At 42.2% G+C, this 27,070-nt stretch overlaps 1 protein-coding gene across 1 annotated transcript in view; it reads left to right on the top strand.

Annotated features, from left to right (window-relative positions):
* The window catches only part of LOC124613517 (hemicentin-2-like), a 1,448,717-nt gene that overhangs the window by 904,305 nt on the left and 517,342 nt on the right, over positions 1 to 27,070 (top strand). The window contains exon 7 of the mRNA XM_047142227.1: positions 23,576 to 23,720. Within this exon, the coding sequence (XP_046998183.1) occupies positions 23,576 to 23,720 (145 nt within the window). The remainder of the gene's footprint in view (positions 1 to 23,575; positions 23,721 to 27,070) is intronic.

The following is a 27,070-nucleotide window of genomic DNA, read 5'->3' as shown; positions in this document are numbered from 1 at the left end:
GAAAGAGTTTTGTGAGTCATGGCGTAGGAAGCTGTCTCACTTACGGAACCATAAGAGTGATTCTGAAATTATATGGTAACTCTGGAGATGGCTCTCTGTTATAACGGCTACGTTTTCTGTGCTAGTGAATGTGTCGGTGCAACGCAATTAAAATTTCTCGTGTTACCAACCGCTTTAAGCAGCATCCTGAGTCTTTTGAAGGACATATGACGAGAGAATTTGTGGAGAGAACGTAGTTGGTCCATGTCTCAAAAAAAAAAAAAAAAAAAATTTGAATGCATAAAAATTGCAGCGTGTTAAGATCGTAAACGATCTACTATTTTGTTAGCTATTACAAAAGATCGACATTTGCAGGAACATCAATAATTTTGAGATAACGAGATTAAAAAGATTTATGTTTTTTCAATCAGGAAAGCCCTACTTCTATGCTAATTTGTCCAATCTGATTTACGTGCAGTCTTTAAATAAGTTGTTAGTCACTTATAGAGCTGTTATAAAAATTCATGTGTACTTCGTTTAGGAATTCAAGCATAGCACGATGACACATTTTTTGTTTCACTCAGTGCTAACACGGAAAGGAAGCACCTACTACCTGCTGCTTTCAGGTGATGTGTAGTGTTTGTTTGTTCCATAATAAACAGCTGACATGTGTCACCATAGCTTCTCTTGTGATAAACGATTCCTGGGGCTTCTATTATAATCCTCAGTCATGACTTTTGACTATAACATGCTTCGAGGTGTCGATGTATTTACTTTAAAAATGAAAGAACCTTACTTTGTCTAGTCATACTTAAATCCTTTTAGGGTCGAGATGTCGTTAGAGTAATTATGATATTTTTCAGATCACTCATATTCTGAAGTTTAGAATGATTCGCATGTTTCTTGATCAGAATCTCAGTCAGCTGTGTCATAGCATCTAAAACTTGTATCCTATGGCATCAATCGACGAGATGATCATTACAGATAACATCATCTTACGTTTCAGCCAGCCAGCACAGCTATAGTTCCATACGCAAGTTTCCATACTTAGCCGGTGAACCACCGATTTTTACAGTTTCCGAAGTACAGGAATCTATGAGTTTTGGCAGTTTCCTTGGCATCAGCGAAGTGAGTAGTGTAGACTTACCACCGACATCTTTACTCACTTTCTTTTCCTTCTCTGTTTCAAAGTAAGTTATTCACTAGATACTGGAACATCCATTTCACAATCCACGCAAATCTAATAAACTCAACAGACAGGAAACTGTATCAAATCGGAACACAGGTTTTTGATGTCATGACAGAGCTAGCTGCCTGAGATCATGATTTAGTTCTGATCAAGAAACGTGCGAATCATACTAAACTCTAAGATAAAAAAATGACATGAAAAATATCATTACTTATTTATCTAGACCCTTCAGGAATGTACGTATGGCAGAGCAACGTTTCTTTTATATTGAAAGTAAATTCCTAGATTGCCCGAATCATGGTATTAGAAAGGCCTCCTGACAATGGATTATAATGGAAGCCTCAGAAGTCGTTCTTACAAGAATATGGTGTCATCTTTCAGCAGTTTATTTTGAAACAAAGAACCACTGTACATCACCTGACAGTAGCAGATAGTAGGTGCTTCCTTTCTATGTTCGCCTTGATTGAAGTAACAGATATGACATTCGCGCTATGCTTTAATATCTAAATGAAGAACAGTACTCTAATTCTGCGTCGCACAGATCTCTTTGCAGTGCATTTACCTGCGGATATAATGGTGAACCGATCTTCTGGCTTCACAAGGAACTACCATCGATGTGTGTTTCCGCTGTAATCATGTAACTCGTCATTGATATCCGTACATCAATTACTATGGAAGAGAAAATGTAAACCAATTTTGGGTTTAGATGGATAAGCTTTACCAATCTACTTGTGCCTTCAAACATTGTTGCTAACTCGAAATGTTGTAATTGTCAAAGTGTGTTATAGCGGCTGTTTTCCGCAGAAAGTTCATAGTCGTTTGTTTTATAAATTCAAATGCAAGAAAAAGGCATTTGAACTTATAAAATAAAATTTATTATTTCGATTCAGTTACTTTTCAAATTTTACAATTCCTTATTGTACCTCGTTACTGTAAAACATACTTCTTTTCATACGTAACCATAGACGAACATCACCACCTTCTCAAGACCTGTGTGTGAACACCTGTAAGTGTTGATCAGTCATTAAGCCATGGACATTTTATGTATGGGCCAGTTCTGTGTGAAATTTATTTGATGAGAGTTTTACTTGGTACATATCGTGCAATTAGTAGAAACATTGTTTAATAAGACTAAAAATATTCCTCTGGACTTCACATTGGTATTAACCGTATCACTAGTTAGTTTTAACCATTTTTACTCAGTCTGATAGTAATCATTATGCTATTACATAAGTACTGCTGCAAATAGTTGTAGTATGATACTCAGCCATATCTGTAGCCATAGCCTATGTGTTACACTTTTATATATAAGAAATTTGAACACAATAGTTGCATTTTTACTATTATTGCCATTTATGGTTTCAGACTACACTAATAGTGGAGGAAGGATTGTCTCATAGACATCAAGAAACTTAAACAGTGTGTCTTGGCTAACAAGAATGAGAGCAGATACCCAATGTGAGGCAGTTGAGTAATTTAGGGTAGTGATCTAAAAGATGCCACAATGAAACTGATAGGTAATGCGAATATACAGCTCTTTAAAAGTACGTGTAATGCATTATACATCTGAAATATCTACGCCGGACGAAGTGGCCGTGCGGTTAAAGGCGCTGCAGTCTGGAACCGCAAGACCGCTAGGGTCGCAGGTTCGAATCCTGCCTCGGGCATGGATGTTTGTGATGTCCTTAGGTTAGTTAGGTTTAACTAGTTCTAAGTTCTAGGGGACTAATGACCTCAGCAGTTGAGTCCCATAGTGCTCAGAGCCATTTGAACCATTTGAAATATCTACGCAAGAAAATGAGAGTGATGGCACAGTGACAAGAAAGACGTGTTTCGTTTCTTCCAGCTGACATAGGACGCGAATCTAAGGCGCAAGGGTGTGCAACAGCAGTTCATCTGTTGCTCTCACTCGTGTCATGATAATTGATATAGGCACGCAGAGGAATCTCATTGATTCACAAATTCTCCACAATTTCGAGTATAATTTTTTTTTTCGCTTTCTTTCGCCCTGTGAACGCGAATTTAAATGCTGCTGTCACAGCAGAATGGAAACAATACGTTCTGCTAGCTGGCAACATTCCCACAGTGATATTAATGGGGATACAAGTCTCCTCCCGAAACGTTTTGTGTCCCAAATTAATGCAGGCGGAACGGAAACTGGAAATATTGCGTCAGAACCGTGTCGCACCCTGTTTATAAGGTCGGAACGCTGAGAGCAGGAGGAATGCGTCACAGCAATTTATCCGCGAAGCGTACAGCGCTTTCGAAACTGAATTTGGCAGGCTTATTACTCACATATATTTCATGATGCGAAATATAAGGTAAATTAAACGTGAAATCGAATTTCACACACTTATGGGATACAAAATTTAGGGAATACCGATACACATAAATTAGCTAGGCTAAATGGCTGAAAAACTGTAGTGCATTTCGTTACGGAATCGTAGCTTGCTAGTCCTGCGTGAAAATACAGGCTTTCCAAAGAATGAGATCTACGTGACTGCTCTGCAGTTCACACTTAGGTGCCTGGCAGAGGGTTGATTGAACTACCTTCAGACGACTTCCCTAACATCCCACTCTCGAATAGCGTGCGGAAAATAACCACCTGCATTTTTCCGTGCGAGGTCTGCTTGCTCTTATTTTCACACTCAGACGAGGAATATGGTGCTCGAAATCTCTTGAAAAGGTCTCAGCGAAACGAAAACTTCTCAGATTTAATTATTGCCACCCCAACTCGGGCAACATAACCGTGATCTCCCTCTCTTGTTTCGTGACAATACAAAACGACCGTTCATTCTTTGAACTTTTTCGATGTCCTCCGATAGTCCTATCTGGTAAAGATCCAATACCGCGCAGCATCACTGAAGAGGACGGACAAACATAGTGTACTTCATTTAATTCTGTTGATGTGATTAGTGCCATGAGGCCCTCTCCTCCATAGGACCAGGCTTTCACACATTCACTACCTTTTCTACATCATAGATCCCTAAGAAATAACTTCCTCAATATGACCAAGGAAATGTAAATGTTTTCTTCTCCAGCCAGCCGGTGTGGCCGAGCGGCTCTAGGCGCTACAGTCTGGAACCACGCGACCGCTACGGTCGCCGGTTCGAATCCTGCCTCGGGCATGGATGTGTGTGATGTCCTTAGGTTAGTTAGGTTTAAGTAGTTCTTAGTTCTAGGGGACTGATGACCTCAGATGTTAAATCTATAGTGCTCAGAGCCATTTGAACCATTTTTTTTCTTCTCCAGTAGATGGGGCTCTAAGCTCGTATAATCTGATAATGACAGAAATAACTGCCGGATTGTCATATTATGACTACTACATGGTTAATCATGCATTGAAAGGAAAACAAAACCAAGCTTTAGACGTTCGCATGAGCAGTACATTTGGGAAAAGCATCAAGATTATAGAAAGTAGTCTGCAATCATTTTTGTGAACTAAGAATCAAATTTCCTGTGTAAACGCAAAAATTGTCTAATATAAATTTCGGGTATCGGAGTGAGCAAAGCCTAATTAAACCTATCAAGCGACCGGCAGAAAAATGCTGACAACGAAGTAGTCGCCGCGGTATTCTGAGTCAAGCTGTGGTCATCAGAAGGCTCCTCACATCAAAGTCTAGCAACTGCGTCCTTCGCGCCTGATTTTGAGGTCCTTCCTCCGAAAGTAGAGACGAGAGCCCTTTTCCATGTATTACCTGAGTTCCGGAGAATCGGCCACGAAAGTAATACATTAATCAGGCAGAACATTACGTCCACGTATCTAATAGCTGACATGTCCACCTTTGTCAGGGGTAACAGCGGTGACGCATTGTGGATTGGAGACAATGAGGGCTTGGTAGGACGCTGGAGAGAGTTGGCACCACATCTGCAAAAGCAAGTCACCAATTCCCGTAAATTCTGGGGATGAGGCGATAAGCTCTAACGCCACGTTTAATCATATCCAGATGTGTACGACTGGGTTCAGATCTGATGTGTTGGGGGCCAGGAACATCAACAGAAACTCGCCACTGTGTTCCTCTAACCACTCCATCATACTCCTGGCCGTGTGACACGGCCCATTACCTAGTTTAAAAAAGCCACTGCCATCAGGAAGCATGATCGTCATGAAGGGAGTACGTGGTCTGTAACCAGAATACGATGCTCTTTCGTCCTCATGGTGTGTTGCACGAGCTCCACGGGGCCCTTGGATGCTCACATGAATGTTCCCCACAGCGTGGTGGAGCCGCCCCCAGCTTGTCTCCGTCCGCAGTACAGGTGTCAAGGAGCTGTTCCCCTGGAGAACGATGGACTCACGCACTCCCACCCGCTTGATGAAGGAGTTATCAGGAATCATCAGACCATACAACGCTCTGCCGCTGCGTCAACTTCCAGTGCCGATGGCCACGTCCCAATTTCAGTCGTTTTTGCCGATGTCGTGGTGTTAACATTGGCACGCACATGGGTCGTCGGCTACGGAGGCCCATCGTTAGGAGTGTTCGGTGCATAAAGTGTGTTCAGATACACTTGTACTCTGCCCAGCATTAACGTCTGATGTTAGTTCCGCCACAGTTGGCCGCCTGTCCTGTTCAACCGGTCTGTCCAGTCTACGACGTCTGACACCTGTAATGAGAGATGGACCCCATCCCCACGACGTTTGGATGAGGTTTCACGTGCTACGTGTACAGACACTATGTGTTGAAGGAACTCACCACTGCAATCCTCGAACACCCAAAAAGTCATGCAGTTTCAGAAATGCTCGTGCCGAGCCTCCCGGCCATCACTATCAGCCCTCAGTCAAACACATGTCGATCGTCAGCCTTCTCCATTCTACACATGGACAGCACTCTCACTGATACTGCATACAAAAAAATGGTTCAAGTGGCTCTGAGCACTATGGGACTTAACATCTATGGTCATCAGTCCCCTAGAACTACTTAAACCTAACTAACCTAAGGACATCACACAACACCCAGCCATCACTAGGCAGAGAAAATCCCTGACCCCGCCGGGAATCGAACCCGGGAACCCGGGCGTGGGAAGCGAGAACGCTACCGCACGACCACGAGCTGCGGGCAGTACTATACACACAGTGCATGTTTCTGACTAGCAGTGATTCTTCGTAAGGTGACGCTTCTATCGCCTGAAAGGGTTTATATCGATAGTAGGTCGGTGGCCAGAATGCTCTGACTCATCGGAGTATTTGGAAAACACTGACAAGTAGAAGGGAGAGGATAGTAGAACATCTGTTAAGACACGTACTTGAGGGAGATGTAGATGGTAAAAGCTGTAGAGGAAAACAGGTATTGTAATACATCCAGCAAATAAGTGCGGATGTAGGCTGCAAGTGCTACTCTGAGATGAAGATGTTGGAAAAGGAAAGGAATTCGTGGCGGGCCGCATCAAACCAGTTATAAGACTGAATACTCAAAACATCTGAGTTCTAATGTTAAAAGAACAGTTTAAATCGTAATAATATTGTATTAATGATCGTTTTCGGCTAATGTGGAAGTCATCTTCAGAAAATTAACACGTCTGTCTGCTTCTGGCGGTTACTCAGAACCACATGCGGCATCACGTTCGTAAGAGCAATTTACGATTTCCAGTAATTTAATGCCAACAGCTGTTATGTTGGTTTTATTTGGGAGGCATCCAGTTTCGGCATTACACTATGCTAACTTCAGGTCTGCATATATCGAGTAACCCTCGTGCTAGAAACCAATTCCGAAACTGGTTGCCTAACAAATAAAACCGAAATAACGGCTGTTGGTATTTTATTATTGGAAATCGACCAGCCGAAGTCCTGCTCTCCGGACATAGGATGCAGTTACATTTACGATTTACGATGCTATTGTCGCGTGGGCATCAGAGGAATCGCCAATAGCAGCCAGACAGTGCTGATTTCCTGAAGATGACTTCCACATGAAGTCGAAACCGGTCTTTAATAAAATATTATTGCTATCTAGATGCTTGTTTCAAACCTCTTGTATCACTAGACTACCGCTACTCCTCTGGGACATGTGCTCCAAACTTACATTATTTATTTCCATTTGGGATCTTAAGAAACTCATATATTCATTCGGTGTTCAATGGCGTGGCAAGAATAGCTGTTGCGCAAGTTGGATGTACGAGAGTTTGTCTTTTATCTCCAGCGAAGCAAATGATAGGGGCCACCCAATTGCTCTTTCTTTTGCCTGTTTTGTATACACGTGGAGCGGCTTGTGAAGCGTGGTTGGCTGCACGCTGGCAACATTGCCCCTCCGCAGTCAAATCATATAGTAGTTCTAATTGGAATATAGGGGATACAAAGAATGCTTAACTGCAGCCTGGCGGCTCGTAAAAGCGTCACAAAAGTATTTCTCTCTTCTTCCTCGGCTACATAAAATGTGCAGCTCGTGTCTATTGTGGGACAGTGCGTTCCACGGAGCGCCGCATCGAATACTATTTACAGAACGTTTGCTGGAGCGGAGACGTATCTCTCGGAAACTGATGAGTCCTTCCTTCAGCAAGAACTCAGCCAGCCATCCAGCCACAGACTCTATCAGAGGTGAGGCTAGGAGCCTAAATTTATGGAATATACATAATGTAAATCGAATAATAGAACTAACAAGAGCGGCTCTCTAGTCAAGAAACTCTATTTATATTTACAATTAGACGGTAGAAAAGCAAAATGTCATGTATTGATCTTCCGCAACTGTTTCCCAAATTTATAATCTCACCGAGGTAGAGAGACTGGTAATCAAATAAATCGCATAAATAAAGATTGCTCTCAATGCGATGACCCATCTGGAAATGTAGTAGACCCTTAGAGACTCTCCAACGGGAACACTAATCTCTCTGTGGAATCCATGGTCTAGAGGATATAACATTTGATCTCCAAATCTCCCCTGAGGTTGCAGGCAGGTACTGACTGTTTCAGCTCTCCCTAGCGGAGTCTTCATGGAAACTTCAGGGTTATTTCACATAGCCATTTGTCATCAAAGGTCGTCTGCATGGAGTTTGCGGGATGGTGAGACAATTGTTAATGAATGAACTGCATGAGAGATGCTCACTGGTACTCGTTAACAGACATCGGACCAACACTCCTCCACTAATCATGCAATCGTTATGAAGAGCTCCATAGTTGATTGCGTACCTGAATGTATTGAGTTTTATTATAATTGATCAGTTACTCTGTATATCTGAATCTATTAAGGTTTATTATGATTTATCAATTACTCTGTAACCTGACCGAGCAAAATACACTAAGGCAGAAAGGACGCATCATGAAGGAATTATCCAAATGGAATGGAAATCGAGAGACGTGATGTACATATACAGAAAAACATGGGTTTGCCGTTTCAGAAAAATTGACTATTTATCCAAGACAAAGAGCTTCACAAATTTATCAATCCAATGACGCGTTGATCTATCTATAGCCCTTGCGCAAGCCGTTATTCGGTTTGGCATTGACTAACGGAGGTTTTGGACGTCCCTCTGAGGGATTTTGAGCCAAATTCTGTCCAACTGGCGCGCTAGATTGTCAAAATTCCGAGCTGGTTGGTGCCCCGTGCCTATAATGTTTCAAACATTCTCAGTTAAGGATAGATCCGGTGACCTTGCTGCGCAAAGACTTTTGCCAAGCACGAAAACAAGCAGTAGAAGCTCTCTGTGTGTGGGCGGGAATTATTTTGCTGAAATGTAAGCTTCCCATGAAGGGTAGCAAATCAGGGCATAGAGTGTAGTCGACATACTTCTATGATGTCACGGTACTGAGGATCACGACCAAAGAGATCCTGCTATGATTGAAGTGGCACTACAGACCGTCACTCCTGGTTGTCAATTCGTATGGCGGGCGACAGTTAAGCTGGTATCCCACCGCTACCTTGAGCCTCTTCAGGCACGTCTTCGGCCTGGAGTCACACTGACTGGATTAGAACTGTCTTTACTGATGATCCCACACTAAACTGAGCGCCGGCCGGGATGGCCGAGCGGTTTTAGGCGCTACAGTCTGGTGCCGCGCGACCGCAACGGTCGCAGGTTCGAATCCTGCCTCGGGCATGGATGTGTGTGTGAAGTCCTTAGGCTAGTTAGGTTTAAGTAGTTCTAAGTTCTAGGGGACTGATGACCTCAGAAGTTAAGTCCCATAGTGCTCAGAGCCATTTGAACCATTTTTTGAATTGAGCCGTGATAACCAGCGACGATTCACTGGACAGTGGTGCGATACAGGCTGACAGTGGCGCCCGGGCAGTTCGACAACCAGTAGTTGTGGTATGGGTGTTGCCATTTCTTTTCATAGAAGGACCCCTTCCGTTGACATCTGCGGCACTCTAGCAGTACAGCGACACTCGATGATATTCCTCTCTCTTTTTTCTTTCCTTTTATGACAAGCCAACCTGGGTTTACATTTCAGCAAGATAATGGCCGTCCGCACCAAGCGAGAGTTTCTGCTGCTTGTATTTGTGCTTGCCAGAATCTCCCTTGGTTGGCAAAGCTGCCCATTTGGGAATGTGTGGAGCATTGTTTGCTGGTTCTCCAGCCAGCTCAATGTTTTGACGGGCTAACTCGCCAATTGTACCGACTGTAGGACGATATCCCTGAGGAGGACATCCAAGAACTTTGTCAATCAATGCCAAGCCGAATAACTGTGTGAATAAGGGCCAGAGCTGACCCAACGTGTCATTGACTTGCCCAATCTCTGAAGCTCTTTGTCTTGCATAAAAGATCCAATTTTTATGAAATTCTAATCGTTTGTTTGTCTATGTTTGTACATAACATCTACCGATTTCCGTCCCATTCAAATAATTTCTTGGTGGAGCGTCTTAGAGTGTATATTTCCTGTAGTTTCTAGTTACTGACCTAAATCCCCAAAAAATACTGTAGAGTTAACAGTACATGAGAAAACTCTCGGTCTGTGGTACATTTTATGATAAAATGGCTGATTTGGTATTGAAAAAAGGAACAGTCCAAATTTCAATCTCTGTCAGATGCAAGTTAATTTCTTCTTATGTAAAGCGTCTTAGTTATTTGTCTGACATGAATAGGAGTGAAACATTTCTTCAGAACTTTTTACATAACTGGAAACAACGAAGTAAGCTACGAAAATTCTTCCATTAATCGCAGAACACTTTCAGCATGCTCTCCGTTAGTTATAATAAGGAATGAGTAATTTATTCTATTTTGAGATATTTAATGTCTGACGTTTCCTACAAGCTCAGGAGGTCAGCGTATGTGGGTCTCCTGACTGTTTGCAGCTTGAGGCGCTCTACGCCACACAGGAAATTGTCACGGCCCGCCCTTGTTCTCCGCCAGGGCGAGACCATTCGTCGGCGGGCCATAACGCCGCCAAATAGCCGTGTAAAGCCTTCCACCGGGTCAGTAAATGCAGTCGCTCGACTGTTCGCCCGTTTACGGTCTGCGGCTGCATATACTACCACCTCTTCGCCTTCTGCGAAAGACATTACCGCAAGGCGGACCTTCTTATCTCACACGCGCAGTACACGACAAATATGTGCAGAGAACGACGGCATCTAGGCGTGCCAGCGGAGGAGAACGAAAATCACGATGCTAGCTGGTACTATTAGCTCTCGCATAAAAACAGTACGCGAGGAAGGAGGAACCAAGGAGTAGAAACGGAATTTGGTTAGACGGCGGCAGACCCAAGGAGCACTGAACAAACACAGTGATTCACCACGCCTTCAGCCGAAGTTGGTCGATGAACCGCCTTGAGAAACCCAGCAATAGGTTTATACCCCGTGGGAATTGTACCGGAAGCATGGGTACCTTTGTTAGGTTTTGACAGTTTGGATCAGTATTAAAGTAAATATCGCACAAATCACATTAATATATATGTCGATTCATCTGCCTTCAAAACCAACGTGCGAAGTCTTCACATTCGTTCGCTCCCTACGCATAGACTATTGGTCCTACAGAAAAAATGAACAGGACCTTTTTGAGGAAATTTAATATTGTTAAATTTTGTTCGGGATACGTTTTTGCTAGAGGCCACGATTTTCGAGTTATTCAAGGAATACGTGTTTGAAGGTCAGTTTTGTATGTTTTTTTTTCTTGAATAATTCGAAACAACATCCCAATCAAAAATTTAACTGCATTAAATTTCCACCACAAAGGTCCTGTCTATTTTTTTATGTAGGACTAATAGCTGGCATGTAATGAGCAAGAGATTGTGGACATATTGCTGGTCGAATTTGATGGCAACGTGGAGTTCATAAAACACAAAGAGGGCACCTGAATCACCCTGTATACTCAAATATTTTGTACTGCCAAGGGTGGAAATCCTGCAGATAAAAGTAATATGTCGCTGTTTGTTCCATATCTTATATTTTATTTCCAACTTGGTTTTATAAGTGCCACTGACTACTCGAAATGACTTTATTCCTGTTGTAGATAAGGTCCTTGCCAATTTAAGATCTATTTATTTATTATCTTACGAGAGATAATACTACGCCCAGAACAAATCTGCTGTCAGGGCAATTTTGCGAGATACTTTCTTCTGTTAGTGCTAATCCAGTTAGTTAAGTAGAAAAGCTTCTGTTAAGTTCGAAACGCAGGGTGAGGTGCTGGTGGAATTTAAACATTTTGGCCCAAGATAGCCCAGTCATATTGTGGTTTCCGAATGCGAGAAACAGGTGCTTCATAAGGCTTATAAGACAATAAATACATCCGGCCGCTGTGGCCGAGCCGTTCTAGGCGCTTCTGTCCGGAACCGCGCTGCTGCTACGGTCGTATGTTCGAGTCCCGGCTCAGGGAATGGATGTGTGTGATGTCCTTAGGTTGGTTAGGTTTAAGTAGTTCTAAGTCTAGGAGACTGATGACCTCAGTTGTTAAGTCCCATAGCACTTAGAGCCATTTTTGAACAATAAATACCTAAGATGTAGACCATAGGATGGACAATATCGATTCTTCCCTGTTCGATTCTGTACGTACTGTAACGGCAGATCGCGTCAAGATTATTTCCCATTTGCAGTATAAAGAAAGAGTGCAATTATTTGCGGTCGCTACATTAGACAACATCTGAAATGAAATCAGTCTTAGTTCACCACAAAGGTGTTCTGAGTTGGATGTGTATATCTCGTTGTTAAGGGTGCAAGAACTCACCAGCTTTATTTCACGAACATTTTTAAGGAGCAGTCAAATGAAAACGAGAGAAACGGGAAAAAAATGAAATAAGTTGTTCATTATTTCAAAATTAATCCCGTGAATACCGATAAATTTATCGCACTGTGAGACAAGATGTGTGACTTCATGGAAAAACGTTTGCGGTTGCTTGCAGAATCATGACATTACCTAGGCGTGCAAGTCTTCGTCCAAAGCAAATCGATGGCTACGAATGTCTTCTTCTGGCCCTCCAAAATTTTGGAAATCGCATGGGTGGAGATCTGGACTGTATGGAGAATGCGTAAGGGCTTCCTAGCGAAACGTCCGCAGTGTACTCAACACAACCTCAGCAACACGTAGGCCCTGTCTCTCCCCAAGCAATTTTCGTGTTCTTTTGTTTTGTGGTTTACTTGACACTGCCGACAAATTACGCTGTTTTTTCCACCGGATAGTTTGATAATGCACAAGGAGCAAATATAATTAACCGCTAAAGAAATAAAATTTTTATCTCTGCATCATTTAAAAAATGTATGTGTGTGTATGTTTATGTATGTATGTTTAGCATTTTCTGCTATACTACTGGTTTAGTTTCAACCAAACTGCCAGATATATTAAGAGGTCTATTCTTACATGAAAGGTTTTACACAATAAGTCTAGTATTAAAGCTATAAAGTATTTCTACGTCTTGAGGTGGATTACTAAAAGCGTCCAAATTGCCCAGACTAAATTCATCCAGTGTTCTCCGATGAGAGAACGTAGCAACTTGCAACAAACTTTAAACATAATTTCGAATCTTAGCGGAACATTTCCTCGCTGACATCTTCCAGAAAATCGTGGTAGCAAAAAAAGTTCATTGTTTACTACAGTGTAGCTGTTAATGGGTTTGTTACGTCTTTACTCCTAACTCTATTCTCAACACGTTTCGCGGACAGTATACATATATACCACTGGATTTACCAGCAAAATAATTTCACTGTACGATACACAGTTCATGAGATATGACGTTATAAGCACTGATACCCTCAGAAAACTAAGTTTGCTTAAAAGAGAGCGCATATTACACAGGGTATACTCCTACAGTGTTTGATAATGGGTGCACTTAACGACTTCCAAGAAACGTTAAACATAATTACAATCTTTTCCTCCACTTTCTTTCGCTTTCATGCTAGACGTCTAGTGTTTAACACATTGAATCATTTGAAAAGTAATCAGAATACCTCCTTGACACCGAGTCTTGATCGTATCTGTAACATTGGCATATAGGTGGTATTTCTTTTTCAGCACATGCACATTTGAAAATTTGTCTTCGCCCACCTCGATGCCAGTAGCTGGCGTTGCGGCCAAGACCAGTGAAGAAGTGGCCTCTGAATGGATTCGGATACCCCACTCCCCGTCTCTGTATTTGGGAAAAAACCATTGGGACGCCTCGCTGTTTGGGCGTAATCCCATCATTCCTGACCCAGCTGGTCTGATTGTGGATTGCTGTTATTTTTCCGCATTTGGAGACCGAATGGCATATACGAACTATTATTTGCAACGCCTTAACCGAGACAGTACCAAAAGCTCCCGTAAACCGAAGAAGTATTGCGTGTTGAAACCTCTTAAAACCTGTGCAGAAGTCTGTGAGCCCATGCATTCGCACCATATCCCATTATATCTGTTAGAACAGCGACATTATACTTTCTTCCTGTTTGCATTGGTAGTTTATCATCATAACTGGCTAGACTAATAATAGCTGGAAACCGTAGGCATCGATAGAAGAAACAGAAGAGATCCTAAGAAGAGCAGCATGTTTCGTTACAGGTTCATTTAATACGCACGAAAGTGTCACGGAGATGCTCAGTCTACTCTAGTGGCAGACGCTTCGAGAGAGGCTGTGTGCATCATGTTGTGATTGAGTGCTGAAAATCAAAGAGCGCACATTCCTATAAAATTCGACCAATATTTTGCTTCCTCCCACTTACTGTATATACTGCGATAAGCCTACAGAGGTAATGTTAATGATATTCACGACCACACAGAGGCGTACAATTAGTTGTTCTTCCCATGAATCGTTCGTCACTGGCACGTAACGGGAGGAAAGTGATCGTGTTACACAAAGTACTCTCTGTGAAACACCTTGAGAGGATGGATGAAGACGTAGATATAGTTTATTAAATGACATATTGAAATATATTAAACAAGGCTGCGATTCAGCAACTGTATAAATTTGAAGATGTCGAGAAAATCAACCAATCAATTGAAACAGAAAGGTTTATTTAACACTTGACATAGGTTTAGATATTTGTAAAAATATGTTTCACAGAAGGAGTGGACCTTGTTTCGTCATTTGGTGGTACGTAACATTAGGTTGGCTGACTTGTTCAACCTCTTCATATACGAAATAGTGGTGGATAAAGTGAAGCCACCAGATATAGAAGAGAAAATAAAATGAAACTTCACGTTTTGAGTGGGCACACAATGTTATTTCATATGTTACAAAACAGATTCAAATTTATCATGAACTAGGCAATATGATCTCACTTTCCAGCATGATGTTGCACCCCATGGTCTGGATATGCAAAAATTCGTAATCCATCCTTGGTGTCAAAAAATATAGTCACTGGAATAGTGTTGCCGACTGAACTGGCCCCATCCATTTTCTATTTGGCACAGATATGCTGATCCGTCTAACCATGGAATACCTCAAGATCATGCAGACAGTTCGTGGAGACATGTACCATGTGTGGACCAGCAACGTTCTGATAACAAATGACACAAAGTTATTGTTGAATGAGAGTTAACATGTGAAGACGTAGGATGTCCGAGATGTGTCGTTTTGCCGTCAGAGTGCTTCACTCACTTCCAGCCGAACCTGGTCATATCCGATGACTCCCCACGCCATGACTCCAGGAGAAAACCGCTGTCCCTCTCCAAAACATTGGATGATTGCGACCTCTTCCCAGGTCGCCATCATACTCGCCAACGATGGTCATCTAGCATAGTGCGGAAACGCAGTCTATAGTGAACACACTGTGACGTCACTCATCGGCAACCCATGTCTCTCCGTCACGGCACTACTCTGAACGCAGCAGTTTGTACTGTGATATCGATAGCAGTCTGCTCATGGGATGATAGTTCTCGGTCTGCTTAATGCTAGTCACCGACCTATGGTGCACGATGACACAGAATATTGCAGGGAGTCCGCTACATGTTCAGGGGTAGCAGGCTCCGATGTGAACGATTTACGACATCCTTGTTGCACAGTTGGGGGATAATCACCTTTGATGAACATATATGATCGAGTGGTACCTTGACGGCGATTTTGCTTGCCCTCATGTTTTCATGCAGTCTTACAACAGATTTCTGTCACGTCTGAATGCTCGACAAATCTGGATATTGCACGCATCGACCACCGACAAAATGGAGACCCACACTGAGTCCCATTTTAAATTCTGTCCGTTATTGATGACGCTGTCTCGCACTAAACATCTGACGTTTTTCACGCCACTTGTATAACCTACCAGAGCCTGATAACAGTAAACACGAAAGAAGCTGAAGCACCTTGGTGGCCGTTTCATCTGTCACAGAGAGCTGCAACTGCAGTCATTCACATGCTCGCCGACTGTGTGTACGTGTACGAAGTTAGATTTATCTGTGGGCATTTCTAATTGTGGAATCGGTATTCCTAAGGATTGATTACACTTTGCCGCACGCAGTGGCCGCGGGGTGAGGCGCCATGTCACGGACTGCGTGGCCGCTTCCACCGGAGGTTCGAGCCCTCCCTCAGGCACGGGTGTGTGTGTTGTACTTAATATAAGTTAGTTTAAGTAGTGTGTAAGTCTAGGGACCGACGACCTCAGCAGTTTGGTACCTTAGGAATTCACACCACAGGCTAGCACTTTATAAGAATCTGTGTCCTTCGTTAAGTACAGGCCATTGTTTATTAGCTCGAATCGGCGTACATGAAAATATTCTTTCAATCATTTCAAGTGATACTACATCGAGACATTTACTTGTCGATTCTCGCAGTCGAGTTCACACCTACCAACAGCGTTTTGGTGATGACATATAATGAATGAACCTGCAGGATGAATAGCAAAATTAACGGATGAGTATAACTGGCTAGAACTGCTTTTAGTTATCAGAACAATGTTTCCCCAGTCGGAGATTCCAGTGTGAAACTGAAAGCTAAGAATATATGTCTACGACCGGCTTCGAAAAGTCTAAATTAGACGTTAACTTTCAACGAGAATATCATTCAGACATCGAGAGTTGCTCACCGAACACCCGAAACTTTCGCAGTGGAAATTGTTGAGAGAGGTAGGCAAATAAACAAGTGTTTAAGGGAAACGACTCGAGCAGAGAACGACATTATGAGTGTAACGAAGATGAGATGGACATGGACGATACATGCAGCCAGGCAAATGACTGGCAGATGAATACAGAAATTTCCTTGATGGATTCAGACTTACAAGAAAGCGCCAATACAAAATGGTAAGGTAGGTGGGTAGATGAATTAGGACATATTTAGGAAGCAGCATGGATGTGTATCATTGAGTAGCACGCAGAGAGGTGTAGAGGAGGCTTTATGCAGCAGTGGATGCCAAATGGCTGATTACATTACTAATGCAATTAATGTTTTAGTCTATCGAAATAACTGTGTGAGAGAGTATTCATTTAAAATGATTTACGGCAATCCGTGAACCACAATAAAACCTTCTTTCAACCTTACATACTATAAAATTTATCCAGGAATTAATTATCACCAGCATAATAACTGTTGATCAAAGGAATAAATCCAAGCATTTTTTGAAGGACAATGACAATCATTTTCTTAAGAAAGCAGTGTCTCGCGTCGCACTCAGTTATTTAAGATACATCAAGCACGTTACAGACAATGTTTAAGTTGACATTGTCGACCATTGCAGCAACTGAAATGTGTTATGTCGAAAAAAATTTCTTTTTTTGTGGAGAGGTCGATTGGGACTCTCTCTCTGACATTTCATTCCACTAGTGTGCTTTGTGGGTACTTTCCCATGTCACACGTGAATAATATATGTAATGAATAGCTACAGTTTAGCTAAACGAATCATGTAATTACATTTCAGTTTGTAATTAAGCGAACAATTGAGGTATCAGTGTCAATTGGGATGAGGAGCTGTGTGTGGGAATGTACTAAATAATCGCTTTACACGCTCCAGTAGGCCTTGAAAATCTCTCCTTTTAATAAATTGAGGGTAATCTAGCATTGTCGGGGATTTAGATGGCACGGATCATTTACTGCCTCGATCAAGTCCAAATCATTACATTTTAATTGAAATTTCAACGCTGAATTTGAAGCACATTCAGCTACGGGCAGAGGGGTCTTTACTTTATAATCTAGCAACTAATCTCCTTAGAGATCCCTGTCGCTATCAGCAAACTGTATACGAAACGAGCGCGGTTATTAGTCCAGTAATATGCAGCTGATCAATTACTCCTCACCAAGAGCCTAGCGAACACTGCACTCTGCTTTACGTATTCCACGACTTCGTCATACTGACTCATTCGGGCGGGAGGTAGTGTAATCATAGTCACAGTAGTAACAGATAAGAGAGAATATGATACATCGCGTTTCTAAAATATAAGAGACATTTAAAACGCCTTTTTTCAGAAGATTGTATTTCTGACAATATGTTCAATCACAATAAAATAAGTAACAGCGAAGTGATTTAATATTACTTGTAGGCGCCGTCAGGGCTTTCGGTAGGAGAAGAATGGGATGTGCGTAGGATACTTACTAGAAACTGCCAGGAATTTTGGAGCAAAATTCCGAGACTATATTCAGAATGGTAATGCGATATAATAGACTTGGCACAGTATTTATCAACCACCTGAAACTTTAGTCTTAATTTTGGTTAAAAATACACAATATGCTTGCTACATATGGTTATCAAACTAAAAGTGGTTTCAGAATCCAGTGTTTCAGAATCCATCAACTGTTACAGTATGACGAAGTGGTGTATTACAAAATTCGCTCCTGAAATACTACAGCTATACACACGATGTTTTCAAAAACACCCACCCGATTTCACAAGACTGTATCTTTTACATCAGTAACGACATAAACTTGGGTCGATTTAAACTTTTGCATAAAACAACAAAGTCTTTTCCAAAAGAAACGTCCTATTGTACACCAGTTCGTCTATTCCAGGCATGCACCTTGTAACACTTCTTTCAATAATGCTCATGCATTATCGTGTCTACAGCACTGATGTTAGATATTTTGAATGGAACTGATTAAACGTGTAGCGAGTATTGAACCATTGTAACTGTACTAACCTGATTCTCTGGATGTTATCTTCCTTGCTTCTTCTCAGTGGTATGATAGTGCTCACAGATGTTACTTGGGCGAAGAAATTATGCTGTGTCCAGGATTGAAAAGTTCGTTCGAGATTTCACTAACTGATAAATGGTAACAGTTCCTTCATTAAATATCCAGCACTCGTAATTACTCAGATGACTCACTGACAAAATATTTGGGCTACAAAGTTCTGTTTGTTACGTCTGCATAAAACATATCTACTTCTCACAGAAGGTTCAAAAATGTTCAAATGTGTGTGAAATCTTAGGGGACTTAACTGCTAAGGTCATCAGTACCTAAGCTTACACACCACTTAACCTAAATCATCCTAAGGACAAATATACACACCCATGCCCGAGGGAGGACTCGAACCTTCCGCCGGGAGCAGCCGCACAGTCCATGACTGCAGCGCCTTAGACACAGAAGGTTCAACAGGACTCTTTTACACAACTGCTTCTTACAGTTACTCAGTCATGAGCTACTTTCCACCGCTCTTCCCGTCAACTGCGAGAGAAAGCTGATAGATGATACACAAGGGCAGAGAACCTAATTATATACATGTCTGGTAAATATTATCTTCTATGTTTTATCTTATATGTTTGGTACGAAATACGTGGTTGGAAGGTGTAAGTTGAGCGGGTACGATACTTTGCATCAAAACACATTACACTTCTATTTCAAAACCTCCCCTTAAACTGAAACAACAATGTTCAGCTCCATAACTTCCTCATCTATTTCACAATGCAGCTACAATAATTTATGGGAGACAAAAATTTTTTGATAAATCCCCGTGAAAAAATACTGCTAAGGTATGAGTGACATTATGTCTCAATAAGATAAATGTTATTTTCATTTCACACAAACAGCAATCCACATTCATGAACACATTTAAGCCTGGAGACACCACAGTTAAAAACATGACACCCAACATGTCTTTGGTCAGCCACACAAATGGTATCCTGAATCACGACGAGAACCTTTCTGGGTAACAACCAAGTCACCCAACAATACACCAGGGATCGCAACACCCAGCTGGCAACCATTAACACAGTGGATGACTCGATGGTTGGCGCTGCGCCAGCAAAAACAGATACACACTGCCAGGACTGCACTGAGGTGTAAAGCTTCGGTGGTCGCTGCAGGTTCCTAGGTGGTAGCAGAAGAGAACTCGTGTTTTCCCTCCGCAGCAGACGGCAGACCGCTTCGTTCGGGAGGCGCCTCAGACGCACGGCCAAAAGAGCCACCCGTTAGCGACACCGGCACGACGAGAACTAGTGTGTCGGTTCCATTCCTGTTACATAAAAGTTAACTGCAGGCTGGTTGAACTGTTGTAAATAACTTTATAAAATTTACAGTTACGTGTCTGTTTAAACTGAATGTAAGTATTTAATGACACTTTGTATGAAATGTTTGACTTATAGATGAAAATATCGAGATACAGTGGCATCAGATAGTTAATAAAGTGCAGTAGGCTTGACTAAATCATATCCTGCGACCTCGAGGTTCTTAATGTTTAAGATAAAAAAATTTATTTCTCTTTCATAAATGTTCAATGTGCTATCGACTAGGTGCTCGAGGAACATGCGCCTCAGTACCCCGAAAGTTGCTAGACGGAGTCTTTCATTAAAAAAAGAAAAGGAAAAAAGGAAAAACCTCTCTCGACTGAAATGAACGTGAGCAAGTGAATTGCCTAACTGCACTACAGAGGCATGAACCAGCCACCAGATGAACCGGCAACTTATATCTGGCGCCAAGGTCAAATTTTGGTTTACGTGTGTTGAGTTAAAACTGATCCCCAAGAATCTATATTCATTCTTGTAGAAGATATCGTCTGGTGCGTAATGAGATGGTTCTTTTTCCAACAATCTGTTTCAGCATTTTTTCCGTTAACCTATGTATGAAGCCTGTCAGGCTCTCGAATGAACACCGCTCTGCAAAACTTTAGGACGAGATGTATAAAGTGACATAAAATATTAACAACTTGGTGGAAATGAATGATATTGCGGCAGCGTGTTGACAGAGGTGTGCCAGTCCTGCACAGATAGCTTGACGTACCACTGCTCGACGTCAGCGAGACTATAGCGCCAAATGCGGCTCGCCCTGCAACACAAGGAGTATTAAGGATCAGATTCTGGGAGCACCATTTGGGATGATGCCAAGAGCATAGGGACAGGACCAAGTTCGGATTAGAATCAATTCAGCTTGAATGGTGATCTTGAACATACTCTCCTGTTACGAGAAGTGGGATTACGTAATGCATCCACAAACACTGCTGAACATGATCGTTTGGTTGGTCAAGGTGTTATAGTGGGGGTACGCATAATGTTGCATTGGCATACAGTCCTCCAAACCTTTGAACACGGTACACTCAGCGGTCAACGTCACTATGACACAGTACTCCTTCCCCATGTGCGTCATGTGAGGACTGCATTCGACCCTGACTTCATTTTTGTGGATAACGACTTGCGACCGCTTCGAACAGTAACGGTGGAGCTTAAATATTGGACGACTGAACAGTGGAAAAACGTTGTGTGGAGTGACTAATGACGTTTCACTACATGGCGATCCGATGGCAGGGTTTGGGTATGGCGAATGCCCGATGAGCGTCATCTGCCAGCGCGTGTAGTGCCAATAGTAAAATTCTGAGGCGGTGGTGTTATGGTGTGGTCGTGTTTTTCATAGAGGAGGCCTGCACCCCTTGTTTTGCGTGGCGCTATCACAGCACAGGCCTACATCGATGTTTTAAGCACCTTACTGCTTCCCACTCTTAAAGAGCAATTCGGGGATGGCGATTGCATCTTTCAACACGATCGAGCACCTGTTCATAATGCACGGCCTGTGGCTGAGTGGTTACACGACAATAACATCCCTGGAATGGACTGCCCTGCACAGAGTCCTGACCTGAATCCTAAAGAACACCTCTGGGATGTTTTGGAACGCCGATTTGGAGCCAGTCCTCACAGACCGACATCGATACCTCTCCTCAGTGCAGCACTCCGCTGCGAATGCTAAATGTTACGTATGTATTATCTGAAGTCTCCTGAGTGATCGCACCAAGTTTCCGTAATTTCCGACTGATAGCGTAAATGTAGGACAGTTTCAAAATGGCGTCTGCAGGTGATGTAAGTTACGAGCAACGTAACGTCATTGAATTTTTCACTGCAGAGAAAGAAACTGTGCGAAATAATCACAAACGCTTGTGCAAAGTCTATGGAGCATCTGCTGTCGACAGAAGTACACTTGGTCGCAGGGCGCGGAAGGTGAGGTAAACAGAAGGCGGTTCGGCAGAGATCCACCATTTCCAGCTGTCGGGGAGGCCATCCACGGTTGTCGAAGGTAACACACTTGACCTAGCCCCCTCCGACTTCCACTTGCTTGGGCCATTAAACGATTCCATTCGTAGAAGACATTTTGAGGACTAAGAGGAGGTGATTGAAACAGTGAAGTAGGACTAGGATTGGTGCCGACAGGGCATACACGCCCTTGTTTCGCGCTGGAGGAAGGCCATAGAACGGGATGAAGATTACGTGGGAAAATAGGGTGTGTAGATAAAAGACCATTCTTTCGTGTGTGTAGTTCTCATTATGTTCAATAAAGGATTTTTGAAGGAAAAAGTGCCGTACATTACTGTCTGGGCCACCCTCGAATTATCGAGCTATGTTACATTTCAGTGACATGTCACGGGAACATTACTTCCCCCTAAAGTTTTTAACACTAGTGAATTAAGTATAAAAACTGTAAATACAAATATTACCTAAAAATAATCAAAATGAAAAAATATTTCTTGTACTCCACCGTGTCACGGCAGTTCTTACAACATTCGACAAAAGTCACTAAGTGTATAATGCCAGAGACGATAGTGAATCTAAGCGGAAAACAGTTAATTATTTTACGTCTCTCTTAATTTGTGGTTTGCTTCTCATGGATAGAATGTCACTTTGCTATTCTGGCTATATGTGTCAGTTACTGGCTAGAGCTATATACACTAAAACGCTTATAGCATTAAACGTGTTTAGTTTTATGACAAAACGGTTCTATGCATCACAGATCATTGCACTGTACACATAACATTGGTTCGGCTCTAGAATAATCGAATCGTTCCATAGCGTTCATTACAAAAAAGCTTTAGGGACACATTGTAAAAGGACCGTGGTCGGAACTAAAAATCATTGCTTAACTGTTTATTGGGTGTACCCTACGAAAGGAAAACAGATTTATTTTCATTATTAACTAATGACTTTGTGGTCCATGTTAATATCATTTAGTGACCTTGGGAGACAATGCAGCCTGTTCTCCTAGTCGGTAGTCGACATTTGTAATACACGCAAACATTCGCAGCAGGCCGTTGTGGCCGAGCGGTTCTAGGCGCTTCAGTCCGGAGCCGCGCTGCTGCTACGGTCGCAGGTTCGAATACTGCCTCGGGAATGGATGTGTGTGATGTCCTAAGGTTAGTTAGGTTTAAGTAGTTCTAAGTGTAAGGGACTGATGACAGATGTTTAGTCCCTTAGTGGTAAGAGCCATTTGAACCATTTGAAACATTCGCAGATAGTTGGACATTAAGTAGCTCCCGTAGAAAGGAGGACGATTAGAACGTAACAACTTGTAGACGGTAAGTACCCAACAAATTGTGTGAACTGTAAGTGGTCTTCTCTTGAAATAACTAGAGTATTACTTTAAAAGTTTCATTAACTGTGTCGTTTCACAAACGAAACTGTGGCTCTCAATGCCGTTTATTTCCGAAACCAGTTGGGTTAGTTTTTACCACATTTACTCTTCAGATCACCTATCCGTTTCACATCATTAAAAATGCAGACACTTTTGTTTGCCTCAACACTGACCTCGGAATATATTTTCGAGAAAAAGAAATAAATCGGTTCACTACTGAACGAACTTAATCACCAGGATCACCTCGCAATATGTTTTCTTAGCGTAGAAATAATGTCACGGCTGTATACAAGGGTTACTTTCTCGGCCGTACTAATGCGCTACAAATGCTGGTGCTGCAGGTGGAACACCTGGGGAATGTGACTGTGAGCCGGCTGGTGCTGCGGCCCCGGGTTCACGACCAGCAGAAGGAGCTGGCCTGCCGCGTGGAGAACCCATACTTCCCGGGTGGGATACTGGAGGACCGCCGACGCCTCTTCATTGCCTGTAAGTACAGCTGCTCCACGTCCGACTCTCTCCATAAAAATAGCTATTAAACGTTTGCGCATCTGGTCTGACAAAGTTAACCGTTTCTTGAATCCTCAAACGTCCGTCGAGAGTTAACGCGTACTTACATTCTGTCTGTAACTCATTACTCCCATCCATATTCCCATGACAACAACATTTACTGTATGGTCATATACATTAAATTAATTCTGATCAGTAATCACAAACAAGTTCGCTAACGGTAGTGTAATTCTGTTGCTAAGTATACAGGGTGCTTCAAAATTATACCAACATACTTCGAGAGGATGTAGAAGGTGTCCTGAGAAACAAAATCGCGCAGATGAACCCGTGTCCTCAATAATCATCCAACAATGCTGTACAGCGTCAAAGTTAAAGGGGCCGACGGACCCTATACATAGTAAGTATGGGCTCTAAATTCCATACTTCAAGAGCTATGACCACTTGTTCGTCTTCGATACTGAGAAACGTATCTCGTCTGCTGAATAAGCGCTCATAGCTCCTCAGGTATACAATGTAGAGCCTATGTTTACTGGACATTTCATAGCTTCGTGTCAAAACCACATACATCTTGCTGAGAGATTGGTTTACGTAACTCAAAAGAAGAAGGTATTCTCCCCTCAGAGACAGCCTCCTACGGTGACAAACCTGTTATACCATGAACCTTTTCGTTTTATGCTGTTGATAAACATGACAGCAAAGCATTACAGTCGCTACAGTTAGCGTTTACGTAGTAGTTTAACATTCTAACTTCTGTCTTGTGCACCCATTGTTTTCTTCCCTGACCTTGCAGATACATTCTCCTTAGCTTCAGAATTTTCAATAGGCAACACAATTGCTTCATCGATTCTGACAAAAAAGTGGTTGCCTGCTGGGTCAGCAGGGTTTCCAGCATCCTGAACATCAAGATCCCATGAGTATCCATTGTTTGGATGCCGTCTCTGCTTGATTACTTGATATGGCAATCATCAATATATAGATTGAGAAGCTATCCATTGTACTTAAAATATACCAATTCTCCGCTGGTGTTTGTGGGAAGGCTCCATGTATAACCAAACGAATCAATTTTAATGACCGGCTGGCCACCATTAGTCCTTGAAATGGTTAAGTTCTGTTTCTTGTGCAGAGAGTACACAGTTCTTGATTTATTGCTCCACGTCTTGTTGAATGTTCACCACCAGTAGTCCTCTGTTGTATATTATTCTGTAGTTCATCTTCCTCATAACTTACGAAGATACATATGTTAATCTGCCTGAATACCTCGTCATTGCCCCTTTTCAGCCTGTTTACACAGTATATTCTCATCAGTACTGAATCAGTGTGTATCTTTGTGAAATGCCAATACTGGAGATCAGCACCCTGCTCTTTCTTTCACTCATCGCAGAAAAGCCAACATTTTATACTGCATGCACTTCCTGCTATTCCTGTGAGTTTCACTGGTGTAGATATAACGTGAAAGTTATATTCGCAAAGAAGTAATGCCCATTGGATCAGGTGGCTAGTCGTATCCTTCAGGCCCATAACCCATTTTAAAGCTGCTTGAACCAGCTCATAAGCCATTTCAATGCTACGTGATTTATTACTACTTTGATGTGATTGCTGTGCAAGTAACTATGGAAATACATATTACCTTCAACGATGCTCAGTTTCCTGTTGAAGAACGATATTATCCACTTTGTTTAATTACCTAGCAGCTAGGCTGTTCAGTGTTCCATTCTCTCTACTTCTTGAATCAGTATGTACGCAAATGTGTGCTTGCTAGCATCGCAAAACATTATTAGTAGCTTCCCATAATCTGGAAAACCCAGGATGGGACCAGTGGTCCACAACAATTCGACCACACATGAGATTCTCTGCAAACTGGTGTCTATTCAAAATTTATTCCAACCTTGAGGAGAGATATGACTGGTCATACCATTTGAAAAAATTATAGCACCAATTTTCAGTAATAGATAGCCAGACCTGTAAAGGGACTTCAGCTCCTTCTCTGCCTCCGCAGTAGAAAATTATTGCATGGCTTGTAGGATCTGGGGATCTGTTTACACTCCATCTTGGCTGACAATATGGCCTGACCTCATTTAGGACGAAATGGCATTTCTCCAAACACAGCATTGGCTTTGCTGCTCACAGTCAACTAGACACGTCTCACTACAATATTACTCTTTCTTGAATATCCTTGGGAAATATTATAGTGTCATCCACGTATGCCATATACTGCCTTGGTTTCAGGCTGACAGGTCAGAAATGTTGGTGGTGCATTCTTTAATCTGAATGGCATTTGACAGTACTTGTAATAACTGGATGTAACTGTAAACACAGTCTTGAGTCGATACTCTTGTGCTGCTTCCAACCCATCACATCCAATATTCAAATCCATAACTGTAAAATGTTGGCATTTTCACGGGTTATCCAAAAGTTTTTTAATATTTGGCATTGGGAGATTAATGATTTAAATATCGGTAGTTAACACCAAAACGAGAGTATTTGCATCCGTCCACGCTTTTCTTGAGTACAATTACCATTGATGCCGACCCCCCTCCCCTACTTTCTTCTACAATTCCGTTACAGATCTATTGACTATAAACACTTTCATCAGTAATTAAACGTGATGTGGAACTCAGAGTGGTTACCTGTACACCAGTAGTTCATTCCCAGTAGGGATCTCGACAGTGATCTGGGAGTAATAAACAACTCCACATAACTTCTAACAGTTTCTTCCTTTCTTCCCTACCGTTTCCACATGACTGTGGAAGTTTCCCCCAGGTAGCACCTAAATTAGCAAACTGTACCAGCTTAGAAAGCACTACATTTGAAGTCTTATCCAAAATCTTCCTGCCCTAGTATCTCTAGGCCAGTCATCAGTGCGCTTCATGGCAGCTCTGCTTCTGCTGATACTGTGCTTGCAGGATCTACCCAACATCCATCAACCTCTTGCACATACGATACATATTGGCACGAAAAGTATTAAACTCTTCTTCTCTGCTAAAGGTTCTACCACACAAGAAGTATTGACTCGCAAATCTGCTCTTATGTCTACCCAGACAAGCTTTTCCTGTACTTTTCGGTATTTTTAATCGACAGTAAGTAACGAGAATGAGCGTGAAATGTCAAGAAGCTTGAACGTGGTAGGGAAGTAAGAAAATCTGAAAAGCGAAATGCAAAAAAAAGAAAGAAAAGTTCAAATATGTGTGAATTCCTGAGGACCAACCTGCTGTGGTCATCGGTCCCTAGACTTACACTCTACTTAAACTAACTTATGCTAAAAACACACACACACCCATGCCCGAGGGAGAACTCGAACCTCCGTCGGATAAGCCGCAGAATCTGTGACA

Source organism: Schistocerca americana, chromosome 4, assembly GCF_021461395.2.
Source record: "Schistocerca americana isolate TAMUIC-IGC-003095 chromosome 4, iqSchAmer2.1, whole genome shotgun sequence".
NCBI classification, from domain to species: domain Eukaryota; kingdom Metazoa; phylum Arthropoda; class Insecta; order Orthoptera; family Acrididae; genus Schistocerca; species Schistocerca americana.
This window is presented reverse-complemented; position numbering and strand designations above follow the sequence as displayed.